Here is a 22,177-nt window from a genome sequence, read left to right as displayed (position 1 = left end):
ACATACAAAATGCTAGTTAAATGATGAAAGGAAAACTTTCTCATGACAATTATTTTGCCTCTTATATACCAGATTAAATACTCTTAAGCCTGTTTTTTAATCAATATTCTCCAGCAAAACCTCATAAATACAAGACAAAATCTATTTTTAAATTACTAACCAAAGAATCTTTTTGAATTAGTATATAAAATAAATACAAATTTAAACTCCTGTTCATTCTACTCCTGGTCCCTAACTCATGATAGTACACACACACACACACAAAAGATTACCTGCTTACTTAAAAATAAAGGTTTACAATGTGTTTTTTGCCTCTCCCCTCTCAATTTAACAGGATGTATTATTTTTATAGTATTAATTTTGGAAACATAAGCATTATGTAAATTTTCTTTTTATGCATTTAATATGCTTTATCTAACCAATCTAATTGTGTTAAAATTGTTTCCAATACTCCCAACACTTAACTTTTGGAATTAGTATTGTAAATTCCAGCCTTGTACATAAATGTGTGTCCTCATCTCTGATTAGCGCCTTAAAAAGGATTCCTAGCTAAAGACTATGATTATCATACCTTAAAAAAATAGTATTATTGAATTAGGCTGCCAAGGACTAACCATGTAGACAGCCCCACTTTCATCAAACTTTAGGAATGGCAAACACATTTCACCTGGAGTACCAGCATCGATTATGTAGCAGTGGTAACCTGGTACTCCTTGATGGGAAGGATGGCAAGGCCACATCTGGGTCCAGCAGCAAAGAATGCTAAGATCAGTCAGTGTTTAGCCTCAATGAGGGGTGGAAGTACAGAAGCACATGTGCTTTGTGTCTGCCAATCCTGCCTTAGTCAGTTCGGCTGAATATATATTCATTAACTTTGGCCACCATGAAATACAAAAAAAAATTTCCTGCTTTTGTTATGATGTGTAATTCCATAATTTTAAATGTGGTTGAATAGTTTTTCATATGCTTGGTGTTGATGTGAATTTATTTTTCTGTGAATTGCTTTTCCATTATCCTTTGTCTATATTTTCAATTGTCTTGCTCATGTAGATTAAACGAAGAGTGCTTTATTTATAAGGATGATGAGATTTTTTTTCCTGCTATTTTCTAATTTATCATTTTCCTTTTAATTTGTTTATGATAGTTTATGATGAAAAAACTGCTATGTGGTCAAATAAATTAATGTTTCTCTTTGGAAAAAAATAAACAAATAAAGGTTTATACTTAGAAATAGAAGACCCCGGACCTACAACTCAAGACATCTGATTCTACTAAAATTCCATAAAAGCCTAGGCAGGTCATGAACTCTGTGTTAGAGTTCCTTCTCTATAAAATGAGAATTTCTTAAAAAGCTCTGGCAATTAACCTACAATTTTGTGATGATCAAATGAGATGATGTAAATGTAACTATTTGAAACAACGTTATCATAGGAAAATCTCCGAAACCTAATACTCCAAACTGGAAAAATATTTAAAAGGTTGGTCACTAACCAAACTAGTACCAGTCATCGTTAAAATAGTTTGTGTTTTCCTAAAATAAATGTAAAAGCTAATGATACTTTGAATTTCACAAGAGAAAAATGGGGATAAAAATTTGTATAATTAGTATTATATACTACACAATATATTATATACAACTAAATCATTATTACAAAAGAGTAAGTTACTTGCAAGTCAAAATTTCTTATGAAAATGCAAAATTAAATTACGTATAACAGTGATCAGAGGGCTGAGCCAGTGCGCTAGGTGTGGACAGCATGATAAATTGAGTAACAACAGGGTAACCTTAGTTAAGAATCTAAAATGGAGAGCTCACAGGAGATAAACTATTATTAGACTGGGATGGCAGACTACTAGAAAATACACCTTAGTTTTATCAAGTTTTAATAAGTAATAATTTGTTTTCAACTTAATGAGAAATTAAACACATAGGTCTGAAGGTAATGAGACAAACTATAAAGTTAGACTCAGTACTAAAGAATTCAATATAATTTCCATCTAAGCAATACACGGCTATGAGGGAAGGAAGAAGAAAGAAAAGAACATTCTGAGTTTGAGGAAGACTGGACAGCACACAAATACAGTTCAGGAACTAGTGTATATAACTGGATACTTCACTGGAGTAACAGAGCTATTACTCATGTCAGAAGCTAAGTAAGTTTAAATTTATTCACTGTCTCACTTAAGGTTTCACCCTTCCTTGATAGGCAAGCAAAATACAGCAATCCAAGTTGAATAAAGTATAAAAGATACAAATAAAAGCAACAAAAGCCCAATCAGTCTGAGGTACAAAAACAGAACTACAGCCTGTCCCTTTTACCTCTTAAGGGTACTCTCTGATGAAAAGGAGAGCGAGCTGGCTGTCTGCATGGCACAGAATGATGGCCAGGAGTTGTCCCTGCAACTTTTTCTGCATAACCAGAGAAAAGCACAGGAAAGTGTAAGGCTCACATGAAGGTTTCTAAACTAGACAACAATCAAAATCTGATTATATAATAACCAGCATCCACCCTGCAGTTTTATCATTATTTATCGAGCCTTGCTTATAGACACAACATTCCAAGATGGTGGCATACCAGAGTCATCCATCACAGCAATAGCTTGCTCTGCTTTATGCTGCAGAGCAAGAAGAGCAGCTTGTCGTCCCTGCAGAGCTCTCAGTTGCTCCTGCTGCTGTAACATCCTTTTTAATAAATCATGCTGTTTCTTCAAATTTTCTATCTCTTCCATAGGTTCCTGCTGAGGATCTCTGGCCTGAAAAATAAGACCAACACCGCTTATATCGGACTATTAAAATCCATGTTCCTGTTTCAACTACCAATGGCAAAGTACATATACAGATAATAAATTAGTGTTAAATACACAACCCTAGATACAGACTTGAAGGAAAAAGAATAAGAATAATAACATGACATTAACAATACCCAGCCATGTTAAGAATTAGGTAGTTAGGTAATTTCAAGGTAAAAGACCACAAGCATAGGCTTAGGATGAAAAGAAAGTAACAAAAGGAAAGTAAAGGAAAGGAATACAAAAAGGAAGACAGGAAGGCCAAGGGGGCAAACGGAGGTACACACACACACAGGAATGAGGGATCCAAGCCTAACAGAAAAGGAAAAGCAGATCATACCAGGTTAATGCCCTAAACGTGTTCCTGAAAAAGACCAGTCTAAAAAGCACTCTGTCCCATTCCTAGAAGTGATGTTAAAAACCGACAAAACAAAAACAAACCATTTCTTAACCAAGGACAGAAATTTTAAAAGTACCTTTTTATTTGAAAATATGATGCGAAAGGCTTTAATTTTCACTTGTATCATGTAAGTATATAATAAGGCAAAAAAAATTATTTTGTATCAAAGTTATCATCACTATTCTTTCTTTTAAAATATGCTCATTAGCTGAGTTTGAGGACATAAATTATGGTGAAATTTCATTTTACCTAAAGAAGGAGCACATTAAATAGGTGCCACTTATAAGAAATTATAAAATTTCAAATGTTAATCTTAAAACTGCTCAAATGTAACCCAACCAGAAAAAAATAACTCAATTAATCAAAGAGACAAATGTAAATACAACTAGGAAACAAGTTATAAATCAAATTATGAAACGTATATCATAATGGAATTTTTCATCACTGATTTACCTTTTTAAAAATTTTGTATTTTAGAAGTTTAATCATTTTACCTAATATTTACATAAAATATTACTATTAACTTAGAAATATTTAAGTCAATTTAAAATTTGCATTGCTATCATACTTTTGTTGGTGTTACACAGATTTTAAATGGATGATCTCCCCTGGCCCTGACCAAAGATGACAAGGAAAATAAAGAAGTTCAATGATTTCTTTTGAAAGTAAAAATGCACTCACTGATCTACTTTCTCTATGTATATTTGATTCCAGGAGAAATAATAGAGAACACAGACGGCTTCAGAGAAATTCCTTTCTGGGTGATATTTCTTATCAATACTATGCCAAAACCCTTTTTCTTTACCTCCCCAAGTAGAATTCATCAGTTCTGTGAATGAGAAACTATGACTTGGCAATCATAAAAATAAATACACAACTCAAAATGAAGCACACAAAGAAAAGATCAAATAGGAAGCAGAAGACTACATACAGTTAGAATATCTGATGTACCTATCAGAGAATCCAGATGACTGCTCTATCTATCCTGGACTGACTGAGTAGACTTCATGAACACAGAAGAAAAATAATGTATCTTGGTTAAGTTACTATTTATTGGAGATATTTCCATAAACTGAAGCCCTTTTCAAATCAACTATGATTTACTCAGTTCTCGCCCATCCTATACAAGTGGAGTTACCTTGATACCATTTACATTCATTCCTATGAAAATTCATCTTCCTAGTTCTGGCTCATTTCAAGACTGTTTACATCTTGAAAAAAATTTTTGAAGGGTGAGAGATAACTACCAATAGCTAGCTATCTCAGATTTGGTCCAAAATAATTACATCAAAGTCATTGGTAAAATGTAAAGCCAGATCCAAATAGTTGTAGATCTTAATGGAATGACTCAGAGAAATCTCTTCAGGACCTCAACTTTTTCCCCTAGTCTTCTAACAGAATACCACATTTTAAAAGGATGTTAAGGAAGGAATGAAGGTGGGGTGGGGAGAAAAACAGATTCTGCGTAGCAGCGAAAGAACAGTCAGTGGGAATTAGGGTTTTTTCTAAGAAACTGAAATCATTTTATGAACAGAATACTGATAGAACTACCTTAGGATGGCCATAAGAATCAAAGATTAAAAAGAATCAAATTAGACTCCAAAAAGATGTCTTAGAGAAAATAATATTCATTTAAAAGGATATTATTCAAAGAAACTTAAAACAGAAAGGTGGTTTTTAAAAAGTATAATGCTACAGGGAAAAAAGTAGAACTGGCAGGTATTACGCTGTGGTAATTATCAACTCTTAGGTTCTGTCTGTCACCATTCAGAAGACTTACGAGAGGAATATTAAGTTCCAAAGGACATCTATTTTCCCCCATTCACTTTCTGTTCTTCAATGTTACTAGTTTTAAAAATAATCAGCTACTTTGTTTACTCTTCTATTGAAATGGGACACCTTTTGCTTAACATTTTATAGCAAGATCACTATAGCTGATTTCGCACAGTATCTTCAAACCCTCCTGGGAGCCAAGGGGCCAAAAAACAAAAGTCAAATACCTAGAGATTAAGTGTTGCCATTTTTAAACAACCACAGAAAATGTAAACTATGTGCCTAACAGAAAAGAATGCCTAATCCTAGGTAATAAGCTAGTAATAAAACATATGAAATTGATCTCATCTATATTCAATTATTGAAAAAGTACTTTACTCTTGCCAAATGGATATAAGCACTTTCACAAATGTTACTTTTTTTAAAAACTATTTTAAGTGGAACTACACAAGTAGCTGTCTTTAAACCTTTCCTGAGTGCCTTTAAGCATACTAAAAGAACATTAAAAGGAAGAACACTTAGAGCAAACACTGGAGAAAAAAATAGCAAAAATATCAGCAAACAAGTCAACTGAATAATTAAATATCTTTCTTAAAAAAAAAATGGAAGTGGTTTCCAATGGGAAGAAAAATATACACCAAAAAATAATATAAAGTACTTCATTCTTACAAAAACAGGAAAGCTAGTAGCTTGCTCTGTTTTCTTTTTTTTAACGAATGACCACAGGGGCTAAGACAAAACTTAACCATCTTAACCCATGAACACAAATATCAGAAACAAATGGCAACTGATGGTCAAGGTTTAAGAACGTGTTATATTTTGAGCTCTCAATAGCAAAAAAACAGGAAATGAATTAAGTTTTAAGTTTTTTGTTAATGTAAGTTAAGAACAGCTGTCACATATAATCCATGGAAAAGAGAGTTAAGTAGAAAAGAAGAAAAACACTAAGGGACAGCATTTTATTAATGCAAATTACAGTAAAATTAACCAGGTTAATAACTCACATATTTGAAAGCAATAGCAACAACAGAAAAGCAAAGAAGGAAGAGGAAATATGAACAAAAGAGGTGCTCATTTAGAGACTTCCCAAGTTAATATGATGAAGTATACCTTTGAGGGAAATCCACGTTTTCGGCTACATTTCCTATCAGGCCTCAGTTCCCTGCAATTCTGAGGAGGTCTGTCACCTTTCCCTTTTGGACTTGTAGTAACGTCAATGTCTGAAACCTGTTCTTGTGAAGCTGAATTCCCTAGTTTGTCCTCAATGCACGGCCGAATTCTCAGACTAAAAGATGCCTCCTTTATTAAATAGTGTAGCATATTAATTTCTTAACACAAACTCCTGTTTAACATACAAGCCAGCCTTATAAATAAATACAAAAATTTACCCGCCCCATCTATCCACCCTCCCCCGAGTGATAATAAAACTTAAGACTTTTAAATTTCTGAAGACTAGACTATTGGCTTATTATAATTGAGTATTATATCCTCAGCAATTTCCAATCTATACAACAACTCCTGAAGCATATTTTAACATTTATTCTATGTTATTAACTTTCATGTCATGATTTTATGTTATAAAAGAAATTCTCATCATGGTGAACACTATATATGCTAAGATAAAAATTATAGTTATCAACTATACCATTTCCCATCCCTCCCCAACAGAATTCCTTTACCCACATGCCCCAACCCTTCCCTTTCTGCTGGAATGAAATGTGAGAAAGAAATTATTTCCAGCACCACTGTAAATAGAAAAACAATTTCCCCACAGCAGAATCCATTCTTCAACAACCATTTGGATCAAGCCCTCTGAGTATCTCCTGGTAAAAATAATGGAGAGAGAAAAAAAATTCAAATTTCCTCTTCAAATCAGGAAGGGCAGGGAAGAGAAAGGAGGCATATAAGAAAACTATGCAGGTCAATACCAAAAGGAAACAAACCCTCAAATTCCTCATGCTGAATGGTATTTTGGAACAAAAGATATACATGGTTATCCTTTCACGAGAAAGGCATTACTGGTAACAGGTTTTCAAGTGTACTAATCCGTGGTTATAGATGCACCTGTTTAAAGTGCTTTAAAGCATACTAGTTTCATATTAACTTCTAATAACTAAGTTTATTTTACAAATCTTTCCTCAGAGTTCTGTAAATTCCTGATTACTTTTCCAAAATACAGTATTTTGATGCATTTCATTTTGCAGTCAGAAGTTACAGGATTTTTCTCACTGGAATAATAAATCAGTGTAAATGCTACCCTGTCCCATTTTCGTCTCCATTTATCAGTCTTCTGGTTTTGCTTTAGTTCTAGGCTAGCTTGAGAAATGAAAATCCTAACAGCCTTAAAATGAGTCCTCAATGGCAAAGGAACTTGGACACCTTTCCAATAGAAGACATGCTAAACAATGACACTCTGCACTTGTAGCTCTTATATCCACGATGAATTTAACTGTCCCATTGCTTCTTAAAATAAGTAAAGCCGTGCTTAAGGAAATATACTAGAAAAACCAGGTTTCTGCAAGCTGAAGATCAAAAATTATTAGATGTACTCAGCCATAAAACAATTTTTAATGTTAATAAATAAAACTTTAAAACTCATGTTTAAAAAGAATATATACAGCATTAACAATTTGAGGGTTTCTTCCCTGAAATAAACTTTTCATTAAAGAATGCCTATAAAATATCATCTTGAAAAACGGGGGAAAAGTTTAAATCTTCATTTCCAGCACTTTAATTACCAAAAAGCTGCTTACCGTGGTATCTGAAGCCTCAGACTGCACATCTATGTTTAGCGATGTGCTCTCAGCTACAGAACCAGATCCCACAGCTGAATCTACAGTCCGAACATCCTCCTCCTCATTTTCTCTAGCCTGAAATATTTTAGTGGTATAAATCATACAACTATTAAAAAGGGCAATAAAATGTTATAATGGATGGCACGATCTTTGAAAATATATTAACTCCTCTGGGGTGGCATCAGAATGTCATCAGTATATGTACACTGATGTACTACAAAAATAACTCAACACATTATTTAAAAAATCTGAAACTTACAAGGATTTTTTGGAGAAATTTCATATATGACTTTTCCTGTTCCTTAAGGTGATCTATTAGATGTGTAAGGCGCTCAACATTAGCAGATCTCTCATTTTTCTCTACAAGATCCTCCCGCATGGAACTAGCTTTAGTAATATAGTCACGAATCTGAACAAGCCTGCTTACAATCTGCAGGGGAAATATTTGGGAGGGGGAAAAAGCATGAAAATAAATACTACATAAAACTGAGTATAATTTATTGAATAGCAACAATTTTACACATTTTTAAATTTCAAATATAACCAAAAATACTTCTAGGCTTATTGTGTGAATTCATACATGCAAATATCTGATTCAAATTTAGAATTTAATCAAAATATAACAGACAATAATAATTCCAACTACAATTAATTTAGAAATTTCAAAGTTATTTTTAATTTACATTACTTGAAAAACTTTATAAAACTGCATACCGAACTGTTTATATAAATTTTTCTGATGTGTATATATTTCTTTATAAATTAAAAGAATTATACTTTTGAAAGTTCTTTTTAAAAGAATTGTTTCACCATTTAAAAAAATTCCCATAACTATCTATAAATCACATTGCTCCCAATTCCTTTGTACTAAAAATTACCAATATAGCATTTGGCAGATAAAAAGAAATCTTAATTTGCCTGAATATGCCATTTCTACAATCATTTAGGGTAAGAAGAAATTTATATTTTGAATAAAACTGATTAATAAGGAAGGTCAGAGAAGTACTTTAATTCTACTTAACTAAAATTTCTAGGTGCATAACCCAGTATAATTTTTTTTTTAAACTTAATGTTTCTACTCTGAGGTTTATGAAAACAAAGAGCAAAAGAAAGAAATTTTATTACCTGGCTGCTCTCCATTGTAGGTTCTCCTCTCCCATCTTCTTCAGAGACTTGACAGTTTTGCAAAAGGTCATTACTCAAAGCAGAAGCAAACAACTCTTTACACTGTGCTGATCCTACCATTTCTCTCTTTTGAGGACTGAGAGCAGCATCTTTGCCTTTGTTAGTATTAATCTGCATAGGCAAAAAGTTGAAGGGCTTTCGGTTTTCACTAAGCTGACGTTTGTTGTTAGCAGCTGTCGCTCTACCTTGAGAATCACTTCCAATACTTCTCTATATATGAAAAAGAAAAAAAATCCCACAAATGAAAAAAACTTTCAAAATGAAAAAAACTCCGATGTTCTTAAGCCAGTTTCACCATCAGATATCAATTCAGGAGGTATATATAAACAGCTTTGTTCTAAGACTCAAAGAGCTTCAAACATTCAAAATCCTTTTAGTAAAATATCAAAATTTGATTAACATGTCCTATTCCTCATTTTGTCAGAGACAATTCAACTGATGAATAGGAGTAAGATTAGTATAAATGAAGTGGCAGGATTATGAGCCATATTATAACTCATACTGCTAGTCATACTTGATTACAGAATCTAACACAGGCTTTGGATCCAATGCATCAATGTTAATATGACCATCAACATAAAGATGTATCAGTATGAAGCACTGTCTGATAAAGTACTCAGCTCAGTGTCTGACATACAGTTAAGTGTTCAATAACTAGTATATAGGTAACTAAATGATACACGATCATCACCATCATCATATCAGACTTGAATCTACCTTTATGCATATTTGGAAACCTTATCTCTACCAAGTACAGATGTGACAGTAAAATATTTATTATCAGGTCATTATCATTTCTACTTGCTTTCAGTTCTAACTTTAAGCGATTATAAATACAAACAATAGTTTTATTCTAAACTGGACCTTCCCTTTTGCTTAACAGCAATTTTACTCAATTACTAGCATGCAAAATTAAGTTTCAAAATGAAATCATTTAAATTAGTCATATAATGTAATAATAAAGTCCCTAAAGACATATCCTCAGCAAATTTAGAAATAAAGACTTTGCTGCCCTCCAAAGAACACAGCACCATTACCATGATTAAAATTCCTTCCAAGTGCACAGAAACTAAGAAAAAGGAAATAGCTCAATTTTGATTAAGACAAATTAATCTATTATAAACATTTCTCATAGTCATAACTCAATTTTTAAAATAATTTACAAACCTGATCTAAATCACTGAAGTTTATCCGCTGTTTCAGTTTCTCTAATTCCGCCTGCTCGGGGACAGACATCTGAGTCACGTATCTGCTGTGTGGAAACGTATGTGGAGTCTTTGTTCTTCGCCTTCCCATTCCCGGTGATGATTCCGGAGAAATATCATTAGTTACTCTTTTATCACTTTCTACACCAAACTTCTTTTTATTCTTTTCTGATGATCTATTTGCCTTCTTCTGCTGGCCACCCCAATCCTTTAAAAAAGTAAAGGGAACAGTTAACCTGGCCCCTACCAAATCAGGAAAATAATTTGGTAGGCTTAAAAATTTTTGTCAGTCTTAAAAATGACAAAACATTTTTCACACTGATGCATACATAGTCTCAGAGACAATTATTTACCTGTTCTAACCCATTTTCCCTCCACTACATCTAGCATAAATTTCCAAATACATTACTTTCCTATCATACATCAATAACAAACACAAGTACGTAAATTCTAATCCTAGCATCAGTTTGAATATTTTCAAAAGCATTTTAAAAAATGGTCCCTTACTGTTTATAAATCGAACAGTGAAATTAATTACAGATACCTTTGCTGGCCTCCTGTAAAGTCAGTATGTGTAAATAGACTGATCTGTAACCAAGCTAGGATCTAAAACAATTACTGTTATCTAAAGAAATGCTCCACTGTGTGACCCCAGGCAATTTATTTAACTTCCCCAAAATCTCAGTTTCCTAATCTCTAAAATAGTGCCATCTTTAAAACATGAGAAAAAATAACATATATAGAACATTTAGCACATGTAGTAAGCAATAAATGTAACTATTATTATCTATCAGTAACCATGTACTACATAAGATCTGATATGAAATAACAAAAAAATGCTTAATTTTATTTCTTTTTTCTTTTAGGTTTTTTTTTCCCCCCTGGTGGGAGAGGTAATTAGATTTATTTATTCTTAGAGGAGGTCCTGGGTATTAAACCCAGGACTTCATGAATGCTAAGCATGCACTCTACCACTTGAGCTATACCCTCCCCTTTTTAATGTTTTAAAAAGAAATAATTTTGTTTACTTAGTTATACCCACATAACCTAATACATTCAACAAAAAGGTCGATAAATTACCACCTTATCCATACTGGGACAATCTTTTAGTTTTACTATAGTAAAACCTTTTGGGTTATTTTCCTTATTTATAACAAAACTCCCTTCTCTACAAACTGTCCCTCCACCCCAGTCCTTGTGTGGGTGTTCCTGCCAAAGCCCCATATTCTACTTTCCCACCCAATCCTGGCCATAGCTGACTGGAAAAGAGATATGTATCTCATCCAAACTGTGATAATCATACTTTAAAATTTCAAATTGGAACTATGAGCTAACTAGTCAGTACATGATTGCAGCTATAACTGAAGACATTAGAATTAAGGGGTGACCTGTCACAGTACGCCATGTGGAACAGAGAAGAGAGAACACTGGTCTGTGAAAAGAAAGTTGTGTGAAGCAGAGGCACTCAGAAGCAAAGTGAAAAAGTAATTCTTGACAACTTTCTGGTTTCTTTTTTTAATCTCTCCGTAAAACCCAGCTACATTCCTTTAACTTGTTTTCAATAAAACATTTCCATATCCTTATTATTAGAAATCTTTCTGGCTTAAGGTAACTCAAGTTGATAAGGTAACTCAAGTTGACCTGCAAACAAAAATTTCTCCAACTAATATAATAAATAGCCCGGGGCCACTGAATTTCTTGGCCAGCAAAAAACCTTAACTTTACAAAGGGTTTCAATGAGTTCCACTTGGCTAAATCAGGGGAAAGTTGCATTTTAACATTAGTAGTTAACAACACACAATCAACAATAAGATATCCTACCATATTGTTGAGTCGGTCATCAACACTCTCATTGCTCCAGCTTGGTAAATCCTGGTCATTCATGCCTTCTTCAAAAGGACCTCCTCCTGTGGCCATATTGGCTTTTACAATTAATTTTCTGCAAAACAAGTAAAAATTAACCTTCTAACACATAGAAACAAACTCTTAATATTTAAATCATTCCATGAAGCTTAGTAATATAAAGGAATCTCAGAAAAGTTTGAGTTTATGAAATAAAAAGAGGCACTGTCAACCACAAATCAGACAAAATGATTTAGCTGCCACTGGCATAGTAAGATTAACATGTATTAAGTAAGTAGATGGAGTGATGGGGAAGGAAAAACTATGTGTGCTGATCTGCATGCTTAAAGGTTATTCAATTCAACTTATTCAACACAGTCCTAAAACATACAGTAATAATGAAGGGAAAAAGGGAAAAGTTTTATTAACAGCCAGAACCAAAACTGCTCTTCAAAAAGAAACTAAAACCCCCAAAGAACTAGGCATTTGTTTTATGTCAAAGATTCAGAGAGGGTAGAACTGCTCTGCATGCAACATGGAAAAGTTTGGTTTTAATGGGAAGGAAGCTAATGGTAAGCAAGATGAAAAGAAAGCAGCAACAAACAGGACAGGTTGGTGAACGGCCAGTAAAAGTCATGAATACAGTGACTGAAAACATTTTAAGAAGTGATGCCTACCACCCTATTTTAAATTATACTGCTGCTACTTCACAGTTTTCCCTAAATCTTGATACAGTTTACTAAAAAAAAGTGGGGATTTTTTGAAAATCAAGGAAAGAACTAAATTTCACACCTGGGTCAAAGAGCTGAGAAATGGAAGAAGCAATGGTGTAAGCAAAGGTTCAGAAGTAGGTATAATCAGGAGATATAAGATTTTTCTTATATAATCAGGAGAAAGTAAGATTTTTCTATGACCTTCTGGAGGACTTCGGATTTCCACCAGGTTTGGAACTGTGCAGGTTAGAAGGGGACTAAGTGAAAGAGGAGACGCTGAGATAACTTCATCTATAATTCAGGGGGCAGGGAAAGCCATTAGCAGTCAAGATTATAATAGGTTTCTCATTTTACAAACAGTAATATTCAAAGGAGTTAATTAGATAATTCTGCCAAAGTCATTCAGCTAAAAATGTCAAAACAGAATACAAATCCAAGTTCCTCTGACTGTAAGATCCTAACTTCTCCCATTCACTAGAGTATAATATTAGAAGGACTATCATCACCCATTACAAGTAGGATTTATCTCATGGATATTTTAACACTAGGATATATAGCAGAATAATATATTACATTAAACAGAGTATATAATAGGTTAAGTTTTATCATCTCAAAATAACAAGTGATATAAATCGTAAAAAGTACAAATACACTGGCACTTCCTTACAGTTTTGTGTATTTTTATACTATTTTTTTCAGTATTACTTTAAAAAATTTTTATTACTGAGGTATAGCTGATGTACAATATTATATAATTTTCAGATACAGAACATAGTAATTAATAATTTTTGAAAATTATACTCAGTAAGTGTATATTACTTTAATAATTTTCTAGAGTTAAAAAGTGTATTTTAAACCAATAGCCAAAAATCTTAAAATAAGACATCTCCATTAAAAGAGCAAAACAAGCCACCACATATATTTAGCAGTTATGAAATTGTTTCTACAAAAAATATGAAACAGAAATAGAAATATTGAAAAGAGAAAAGGTGGTATTCTTAAAGAATATGAATTCAAAAACCTAGAGAACTTCAAAGTATCACTAATAACCAGTTAGAAAATACACTGGGTGGAAAGGACATCACTTATAAAAGTGACAAAAAAATCTAGGAATAATGTAATTTTGCTTTATGTGAAGAAGCACTATTAAACTTTATTAAACAATGTAAGAAAAAATTTTAGTAAGTAGAAAAACAATCTTCCCTGATGAGAAGACTAAATATTATAAACATCATTTTTTCTAAATGTACAGACAATGAAATACCAAGAAAAATCCTACTGGGATTCTTCTTGGAATCTGACAGAATGATTCTAAAAACCATCTTAAAGAAAAAACAAGTCAGAGAAAAAAACTATCTGAAAAATAAAATAAGAGTAGCAATAGAGGTCAGGAGGGTAGAAAACTAGTCCCAAGATATTCAACCACATTGGGTACCTATATGGTTAAATTAGCACCAGCCCAAAAAGAAAATCCTAAAATATACCCAATTAGAAAAATTTAATGACAAAAATTAATTACAGTTAACATCTATCTTGTTCACTCTATGGCCAAGCACCATGCTAAGTATCTTACGTGCATTACATCATATAATCCTCACAACAATTCTATGATGTAGAATTATTCAGTTGATGGGACAATTTGCTAACAATTTTGAAAAAGATTTCTTTAGAGTTTTAACAGCCTTTCTAAACTAGGATTCTTCATCTCAAACACAGAAAAATAATTTGAGTGACCATTTTCTCATTTCTCCCAAGGATGGTACATACCCAGTACCATTCCAGACACACAGAAGAGGAATTAATTCACAGTAAGCAATAGATGCCTTAGAGTACTAGACCTTAATTCTCTCTCAGCTGTAAACGGCTTCCTTATACCATAACACCAAGATAGTAAGTAGATTAAAACAGATAAATAGGACTAAAAAATCAAATAACACACAAACAAGAAAAAAGAATGAACTTTAAAAAGAGATCTTACTAATTTGGAATGCAGAAATAGAAAGGAAAACATTCAATTTTAGTCACATAAAAGCAAATCCTAAGTAAGCTGAGAACAGTATGTGACAAATTGGGAAAAAAATCTGAAAGATGTATGAAGTATACAGTTACTATCTCTGCTATATACAAAAATGCTTGCATGAAAGCAACTGTTGGTGACAGGGGTAAGAGTGTGATGAGTTTTGCTCTTTTCTCTGTCTTACATATTTTAAGCAATATTTTACATTATTTCTTATACTAGAAATATATTTGAGAACTTTACAAAATAATTGATACCCATGGAGAGGTATGTCCAGTGACTTATTTAAATGAAACATTTTACAACTACCTTTTTCTAGATGTGCTAATATAATTTGTAATATTAAAGAACAGGAGCTCAAAAAATACATAAGCAATAGAGGTGATAACCACATTTAACATCACTAAAAGCAAATTATCTTAAAACGTAAATTACAATGGAAAATTAAGGTATTTTAAGTAAAAATTCTTATATACCAATTTTTTTCATAAAATAGAGCATGTTACATTTTCTATCAGTAGAGTAATAAAGTAAATTTAGTTTAAGATAAATACAGTGAGAGTATATTCAGAGAAATGTTTTATATTGTAATTTTTATTATGACAAATTTCCCTAAAATGAAGACCTTTTCTCAAGGTCTATTTATAGGCCAGTGACTTTGAACACTATTAAAATAAGTTCCTAAAACAACTTAAAAGGGTATGTTAAAATTAGTTTGGGAAAAATACATCAAATTTTTAAAAAATCTTTTTTAAAAGACCACTTACTAAATAAAGTCCATTAGTTTATAAAGTAAACAATTTTGTCTACTTTTTTATTGTGATTGATGAGAAAGAATATTTAATAACTTAGTAATAATGATACCAAATGGTTTAACATGCACACATCTACAGAAGTAAAATTATCAGTGTGAAGCTAAGGAAATAACTGCATGTGGATCAAGTCTCAATCAATTAACATTCAGCTGATCTAAGGGAGATAAATGACCCTATAAAAGGTAGAAAATAAAGGCAAGTCATTTCTTTCTTTTTTATGCCAACCTCTGCAGCTCTCACTCTACCTTCTAAATTTTATTCTATAAATACACTAATATAAATTATTATTTATACAGTTTATTATTAGATTATTTGTATACAAGTTTCAATAATCAAAATACCAGATATGTACGCAAACCAGTGCAACATGATTTCTATGGCAGAATCAACAGGGCTTGGTGGCCACCATGATGTGGGGGATAAGGCAGTGAGGAAGAAGCTGAAAAGTAAGTCCTAGGTTTCTAGGGAACAACAGGGTATATGATGATACATTCAAATTTGAAAAGAAACAAGTTTCCATTGTTGAGAAAAGATAATGAGTTCAGTTTTAGAAATGTTGAGTTTGAGATGCCTGCTGAACACCCAATTAAATTTGTCCAATGGGCAAGTATCGATCTCTCAGAAGTGAAATCTAGGCTGGAAAGTGATTTGCGACTCATTCACTCATAAAAGCACTTGAAGTGAACAGTAAGCTCAGTGAGAAGATGAAGAGTAAGAGAGAAAGACTGAACCTTGAAGGACACTAATATTTGAGAGAGGAAAGGAATACTGAGAAGGTACAGAAAGACAGGAGGGAAACCAAGAGAATGTGCTAAAAAGTGGGAGAACTACATAAAGAAGGCGGGTCTGATAAGAATGCCAGAAGTTACTTTGTCATATAAGAAAAGTACCAAGGGAGGAGGGTATAGCTCAGTAGTAGAGTTAGTGCCTAGCATGCACAAGGTCCTGGGTGCAATCTATTAAACATTTTTTTAAATAAATAAATAAACCTAATCACACCCCCCCAACAACAACAACAAAATTTTTTATTAAAAAATGAAAAAAAAATACTGAGAAGTGTCCACCTGGATTTAGCAGCAAGGAGTTTACTGACAACCTTGGTAAGAGTTAATTCCATAACTGAAATGCATTTATTGATAGGAAGGGGAAAAAAATAAAGGAAGTCATTAGGTGATTTTTTTCCCCGAAGAATCAGTCTGTGAAAGGAAGCAGGCAGAAATGGTCAAGAAGAGAGTTTCATTAAAAGGGAGGTATCTTGAGCATATTTAAAATTTGTCGGGATAGAGCTCACAAAGGGAGATACTGAAGATGGAAGAAAGATAAATAGTGTGTGATCTCTGAAAAAGTGGGAGTGGCTAGGATCCAATGAGTAAGAAAAATGGTTTTTACACATGCAGAGGAATACTTCTTTCATGGAAACAGAAGAAAGGATGGACTTGGATACAGGCTGGTTATCAGACGTGGTGGTAGGAGGAAGTTGAGGAAGTTTGTAAGTGAAGTAGAAAGGACTGTCACTAAATGTGCAAGGATAAAATGACAGTGTCTCAGAGGCTGGGGAAAAGTGAAAGAGAATGACTGTGGGCAGCACTAAGAATTCAGGTGAGAGCAGAGAACATTCACTGACAATCACTAACACACGACTAATCTGCACTGTGCATTGTTTTCCCCACCAGTGCTCATCAGCTTCGGTATGAACACTCCATTGAATCCATCCAAGGTTGGAATTTTGCCAAGCAGGCTTAATGGAAGACAATGAGATGGAAAAGTTAAAGCCATCGGAAAACAATTAGTGCAAGTGACGGATGATATAGTATGTGAAGCTGAATGGGGATAAAAGTAAAATTCTTCTACTTTAAACAAGCACTTCTAACCATCCTATGACCTACTAAACTAAGTTGAAACTATTATTTATATATTTTATTTTTCCATTTTTGACAGCCTTATTTGGCTCCCTTATCTCACAAAGATATGAAATACAAAAATACCACAGCAATTTATAAGGTATTTTCAGTGACTGATCTTTCTGAAGAAAATCCTCTTGTAGGATCCTTACTATAAAGTAATATGATATATACCTAAGGAAACTATCACAGTATTAATTTTCATGAAAATACCTATGACTGACTCTTTAAAATAAGAATACAAAGTAAAAAATAAATTAATTTAAAGAAGGAAAGACCATTCTTCCTAGAATCTTTAGAATTCCAATATTATTCCTCAAATGGTATTATATCATTCATAACCATTCCTGGAAATACCTTACTTCTCAACTGACAGCTGTAAATGAAGGTTTTAGACATAGTTGTCCAAATAAAATAATGTAGAAAGTACAGGTTTTTTCCTAAAGATTTACTTAAGAGTCACAAAATAACCAAAGTTGTTATTTTATGTTATCTGCACAAGTTTTTAAAAGGTTAAATTATTTGGAATATTTCTTTTACTAATTATATAAAGGAAATATCCAGTACACTGTTTTGAAAAGTCTTAATAGAGTGCACAACTGTGCTAAGCACTTGTAATGGAAACTGAGAAGAAAAGGCCTAAGTATTTGGCATTATGTATTGTTTAGTTTCATTTAAGCAATTTCTCAGTTTCTTCTCTGTACCTAAAAATACAGGATCTTTCTATAGCTCTTTCAAGACTTTCTAAAAATTTGAGTGATTTTCTAGAATATAAGATATCTCTCATTAATTACACTCTTCAAATTAAAAAAAAATTCTGAAGGTATTGATGCAGAGGGATAAATAAATTGCAACAACAGATTGCAATATAATAGTCCAACTGAATCAACAAAATTTTGATTCCATCTCACTACGAAGCAAGTATTGCACTGAGTCTATCATAGTTATTCAGGATAGAACATTTCTCCACCAAGAAATTTTAATATATCCTTGCTTGGTACATAAGCAAGTGAGAACCCTGAGGTCAATTAAATTCTGCTTGCTAAAACCTCTCCCTCCCTACAATTTATTTTCAAAATCTAACTTCCTTTTCATTGATTACATATTCCTCCCTAGACAAATCTGCATGTCCTGCTATGACCAATCTCAACCTTCACTGCCAAGCCATTCCATACTCACTAATGTTAACAGCTCTTCCCGTGATACCCTCTTACCAGACTATCACAAACAACTCCCTATACATCCTTCATCTGTCCCCTAACACTACTTCTTTGGTTTCAGTAAAACCCCAGATTGTTCTAAAAGCACTATTTCCTTAGAAATCCCTTCTGAAAAGAGATGCTACTCTTTCTAGTCTCTCAAATTCAAAGGGAAATCATACCATTTGCAGGCCATTCTTACTTAACAATACTTAATCTTCCTCTTATAAACAAATTAGCCATTAAAAATATCACTCTCCCTATCTTGGGTACCATTTCCTACTGCCAGCCCAAGACAATCTTGAACTTTTCTTGGTAACAACTGACTTATGGTTTTACTCTCCCACCTCATTCTCTGCTTTCATTATTTGAACATTTATAAGGATTTTTCTAAGACCCTGGACTCACTTCCAACATCCAGTTCATCTTCTCCATTCCAATACTGTTTTCCTCTGAACAGGTAATTTGTTTAAGATGCTAAATTTCTAAAACCCCTCCTTCTGAACTTAATTCCTTGCATTCTACTTCTCTCACTTGATCATTCCTGCTAAATCTACTGCTGGCCCTGCTGAATACTTGCAGTCCCTCAACCATTTCTCTTTCTAGGAATCCATTAATCTCTCACTTCCTTACTAAACCCCAAACACAAACCCAAGTAAGCCATTCCAAAAATGCCTTGCTAGCATCCTTCATTTTCTCACCCATTTGCCCATTTTATTGACTCAATTCTGGATATACTCCACTACCTATTCTTTCTGCTTCTACTCTCAAACTGTAAAAGTCAAACAGTTATAAAATGGCACTGACTGTGACAACTATTAAGGTATACTGCATTATACTATACATTCACAGTTTCAAAATGTTAAGTTTACTCCATGGGTAAGGAACCCTATCTGTTTTGCTTACTGCATATCTCTAGTACTTTATAGCATTAAGTAGGCAATCAAATCTGTAAGATGAATGTACTGCTATGTACTCCTTATTGGCATCTTAATAAATTCCCTAGTGTGATTATTTCAATCCTTTTCCATTCTTTCCCAGTCTCAGATATACATGCCTCCTTTACAAACAGCCAACTCCCATATTGAGAGAACCAAGGTCTTCCAAAGTGAGTTTAACTCAATTGGCCCATATTTTTATTACATTTTACCCAACCTCCCTAATGTGTTAAAAGGAAAATTATTTTATAACTGATTTTATAACTCTTTTTAATTTACTAAATGACTATCATATATTCCAGTTAAGAACTCTAATACTCCAATTCATTTTTGACATTTTCCCTGAGTTTCATTTTTCTTATCTTATTCTGTTACACTCTTTCAATTAAAAAAAATACTGAAAATTATAATTAAGACATAAATCATATTTTCTCATGATAGCTTATTTCATAAGGGAGCTGACGATTTTTCTCCTTTCCTAGAAAACAAAGATGTATCAAACATATTTTGAAAATGATTTGTCTTAAAACTGTAACAGCAGAATTAAATTTTCTGAGTTTTTTTTAAGAGTAATTATTACTAAAATGCTTTTAGCAAAAATTTCTTCTAATCCTCATCCATTAGTCATTTAATTTCTAAATTGCCCTTAGCAAACAATTACTTAACTTTCTGTCCATGAACTCACATTGACTTTTTTCTGCTGGTCAGAGAATATCTTTACACAACCAGCATTTGACAATTCACTGTGTACAGAAACTAATGTTTTAAATAATTTTAGACACCTGAAAGAGAAAAAAAAAAAATTTCAATCAATAGATAGTATTTTTAACAAGGTCAAAAGGTAGGCATTTGTGTTTAAAAATTTAAAAATCCAATTAACAGAAAAATTGTAGCAGAAAATGACTTAAGATTAAATGAATCTGGAAGAAGAAGCCACCCAAATAATTGTTACACGACAAATTCAAACTTAAATGGTCTGAAGAAATTCTGTGAAGACAAAGACATTTCAAAAAGTATTGCATACACTATGCCAGCATTTGATAATCAGGAATGACATGGCTCTTTTCCAACAAAAGTACGAAGACAGACCAAGATGGCATGGCAAAATACAAGGCAAAAAGAGCAGCAAATCCAGAACATTTGTTTGTTACAGAGAGAGGGCCCTCAACTATGCCCTGGTATTTTGATAGCAGTCTCCATCATAAAGTCTTCAACTATAATACAAAGGACAATAACATATATAATGATGTCAAATTACCTGTTTAGAAACTAGTTTTTGCAGCTTAGAAACGGTTCCTTTCCTGCTTCACACTTCAAAGCTGTTGTCTGCTTATGATTAAAAAAAAAGAAACTTTAGTAAATTCTATACTTACACTATGAAATATAGGATAACAAATATATTTATAACCTAGTGTATGTTTACAAAACAACAGAAAAGGAAACATGCGGTTTATCAGTATTTTAAACTCAAGTTACTTTAATTCTTTTTGAAAACAATGTGATATACATAAGCGTTTAAATCCTCCAAATCTGTAAGATCCAAACAATGTGGCACCTTAATAACTACTTTGGAATATAGTGAAATTGTAATGTAAAAAAATTATAATGTAATTATCATGTAAAGATCCATGCCAAAGTTTACTCTGCAGAGTGATCAAATCGTTAACTTCTTGTCGCTCAAAACTACTCCGGAACTTTGTGTATCTGAGGATGAGAAAAAGTTTATTTAAAAGCTAGCTACTTCATTAAAAAAAAAAAAAAAAACCCTGTCACTACATAAACACGAGGTTTACTTACAATTCAAGAACTCAGAATTATAATTTCCAGCAGCTCTCACTGGGAAGGTGATAAGGAAAGAAAGGAGCAGGTGCACTCGAAGCTTTACAACACCCACTCCAGTAACCAGAGAATACCAGAAGGAGGAGTCTGGAAAGCAGTTTTGGGCGGGGGTGGTAGGGGAGCCCAGAAAGTCTACTTCTTCCAGCGCCAAAACAAGACCCGTCACCCGTACAGCACAGGACACAGACCTCAAATCAGTCAAAAAAAATTTTTTTTTCCCAGACAAAGCGAGCTCTTAATGAGTGGGCCGCAGGATTAAAAGTTTGGACGACCCGCCTCCCTGGTCGGGCCTATTACCTAATCCCCAAACACCCTTTTCTGCAAAGCAAGCAACGTTCCCGAACCCCATTTGGCATTTGGTTTTCCCCACCCTGGGCCCAACCTAACTGGCCCTGCAGTCAGGCATGGAGAAGGAGAGCAGTGGGAGGGGAGGGGGAGAGCTATTAAATTAATATTCCCTTTAGCAAGTACAAACTCCCAAAGTCAAGACCGCCTCCCCCTGCCCTTCTGCTCCACAATCCCACTGCTCACAGCCCAACCCCAAAGTCGCGTCGCTCCTCACCTGCCCTTCTCCATCCCAAATTCTGGCGTCGAGCGCCCCACAGAATGGAATTTGGGGGGTGGCCTAGGAAAAGGGCGCGATGACGGAGACTATGACCACTAAGGCCCCTTGCTATAAAAAACCAGAACCCCCTGCCCTGGCAATCAAACTGCAGGCCCCCACTCCGTTTCCTCCGCTCGCAAGGGACATTCCTGTAGCTCCCC

General features: G+C 33.5%; 1 protein-coding gene across 22 annotated transcripts in view; it reads right to left on the bottom strand.

Moving 5' to 3' along the window:
- Window positions 1-22,177, bottom strand: part of PCM1 (pericentriolar material 1) — an 80,821-nt gene that overhangs the window by 57,970 nt on the left and 674 nt on the right. For 9 of the 22 annotated variants that reach the window (XM_031691437.2, XM_072950403.1, XM_072950405.1 and 6 more), the window contains exons 2-11: window positions 20,832-20,899; window positions 20,259-20,355; window positions 11,970-12,087; window positions 10,111-10,356; window positions 8,884-9,153; window positions 8,018-8,188; window positions 7,717-7,833; window positions 6,074-6,262; window positions 2,577-2,754; window positions 2,321-2,410 (exon numbers count right to left, since the gene is read on the bottom strand). In XM_031691437.2, the coding sequence (XP_031547297.1) occupies window positions 2,321-2,410; window positions 2,577-2,754; window positions 6,074-6,262; window positions 7,717-7,833; window positions 8,018-8,188; window positions 8,884-9,153; window positions 10,111-10,356; window positions 11,970-12,065 (1,357 nt within the window). In that variant the 5' untranslated portion in view covers window positions 12,066-12,087; window positions 20,259-20,355; window positions 20,832-20,899. Of the gene's footprint in view, window positions 1-2,320; window positions 2,411-2,576; window positions 2,755-6,073; window positions 6,263-7,716; window positions 7,834-8,017; window positions 8,189-8,883; window positions 9,154-10,110; window positions 10,357-11,969; window positions 12,088-20,258; window positions 20,356-20,831; window positions 20,903-22,177 lie in introns of all 22 variants that reach the window. The other 13 variants (XM_072950410.1, XM_072950416.1, XM_072950414.1 and 10 more) reach the window with 9 other exon arrangements.

This window comes from Vicugna pacos, chromosome 26 (genome assembly GCF_048564905.1).
Source record: "Vicugna pacos chromosome 26, VicPac4, whole genome shotgun sequence".
In the NCBI taxonomy this organism is placed as follows: domain Eukaryota; kingdom Metazoa; phylum Chordata; class Mammalia; order Artiodactyla; family Camelidae; genus Vicugna; species Vicugna pacos.
This window is presented reverse-complemented; position numbering and strand designations above follow the sequence as displayed.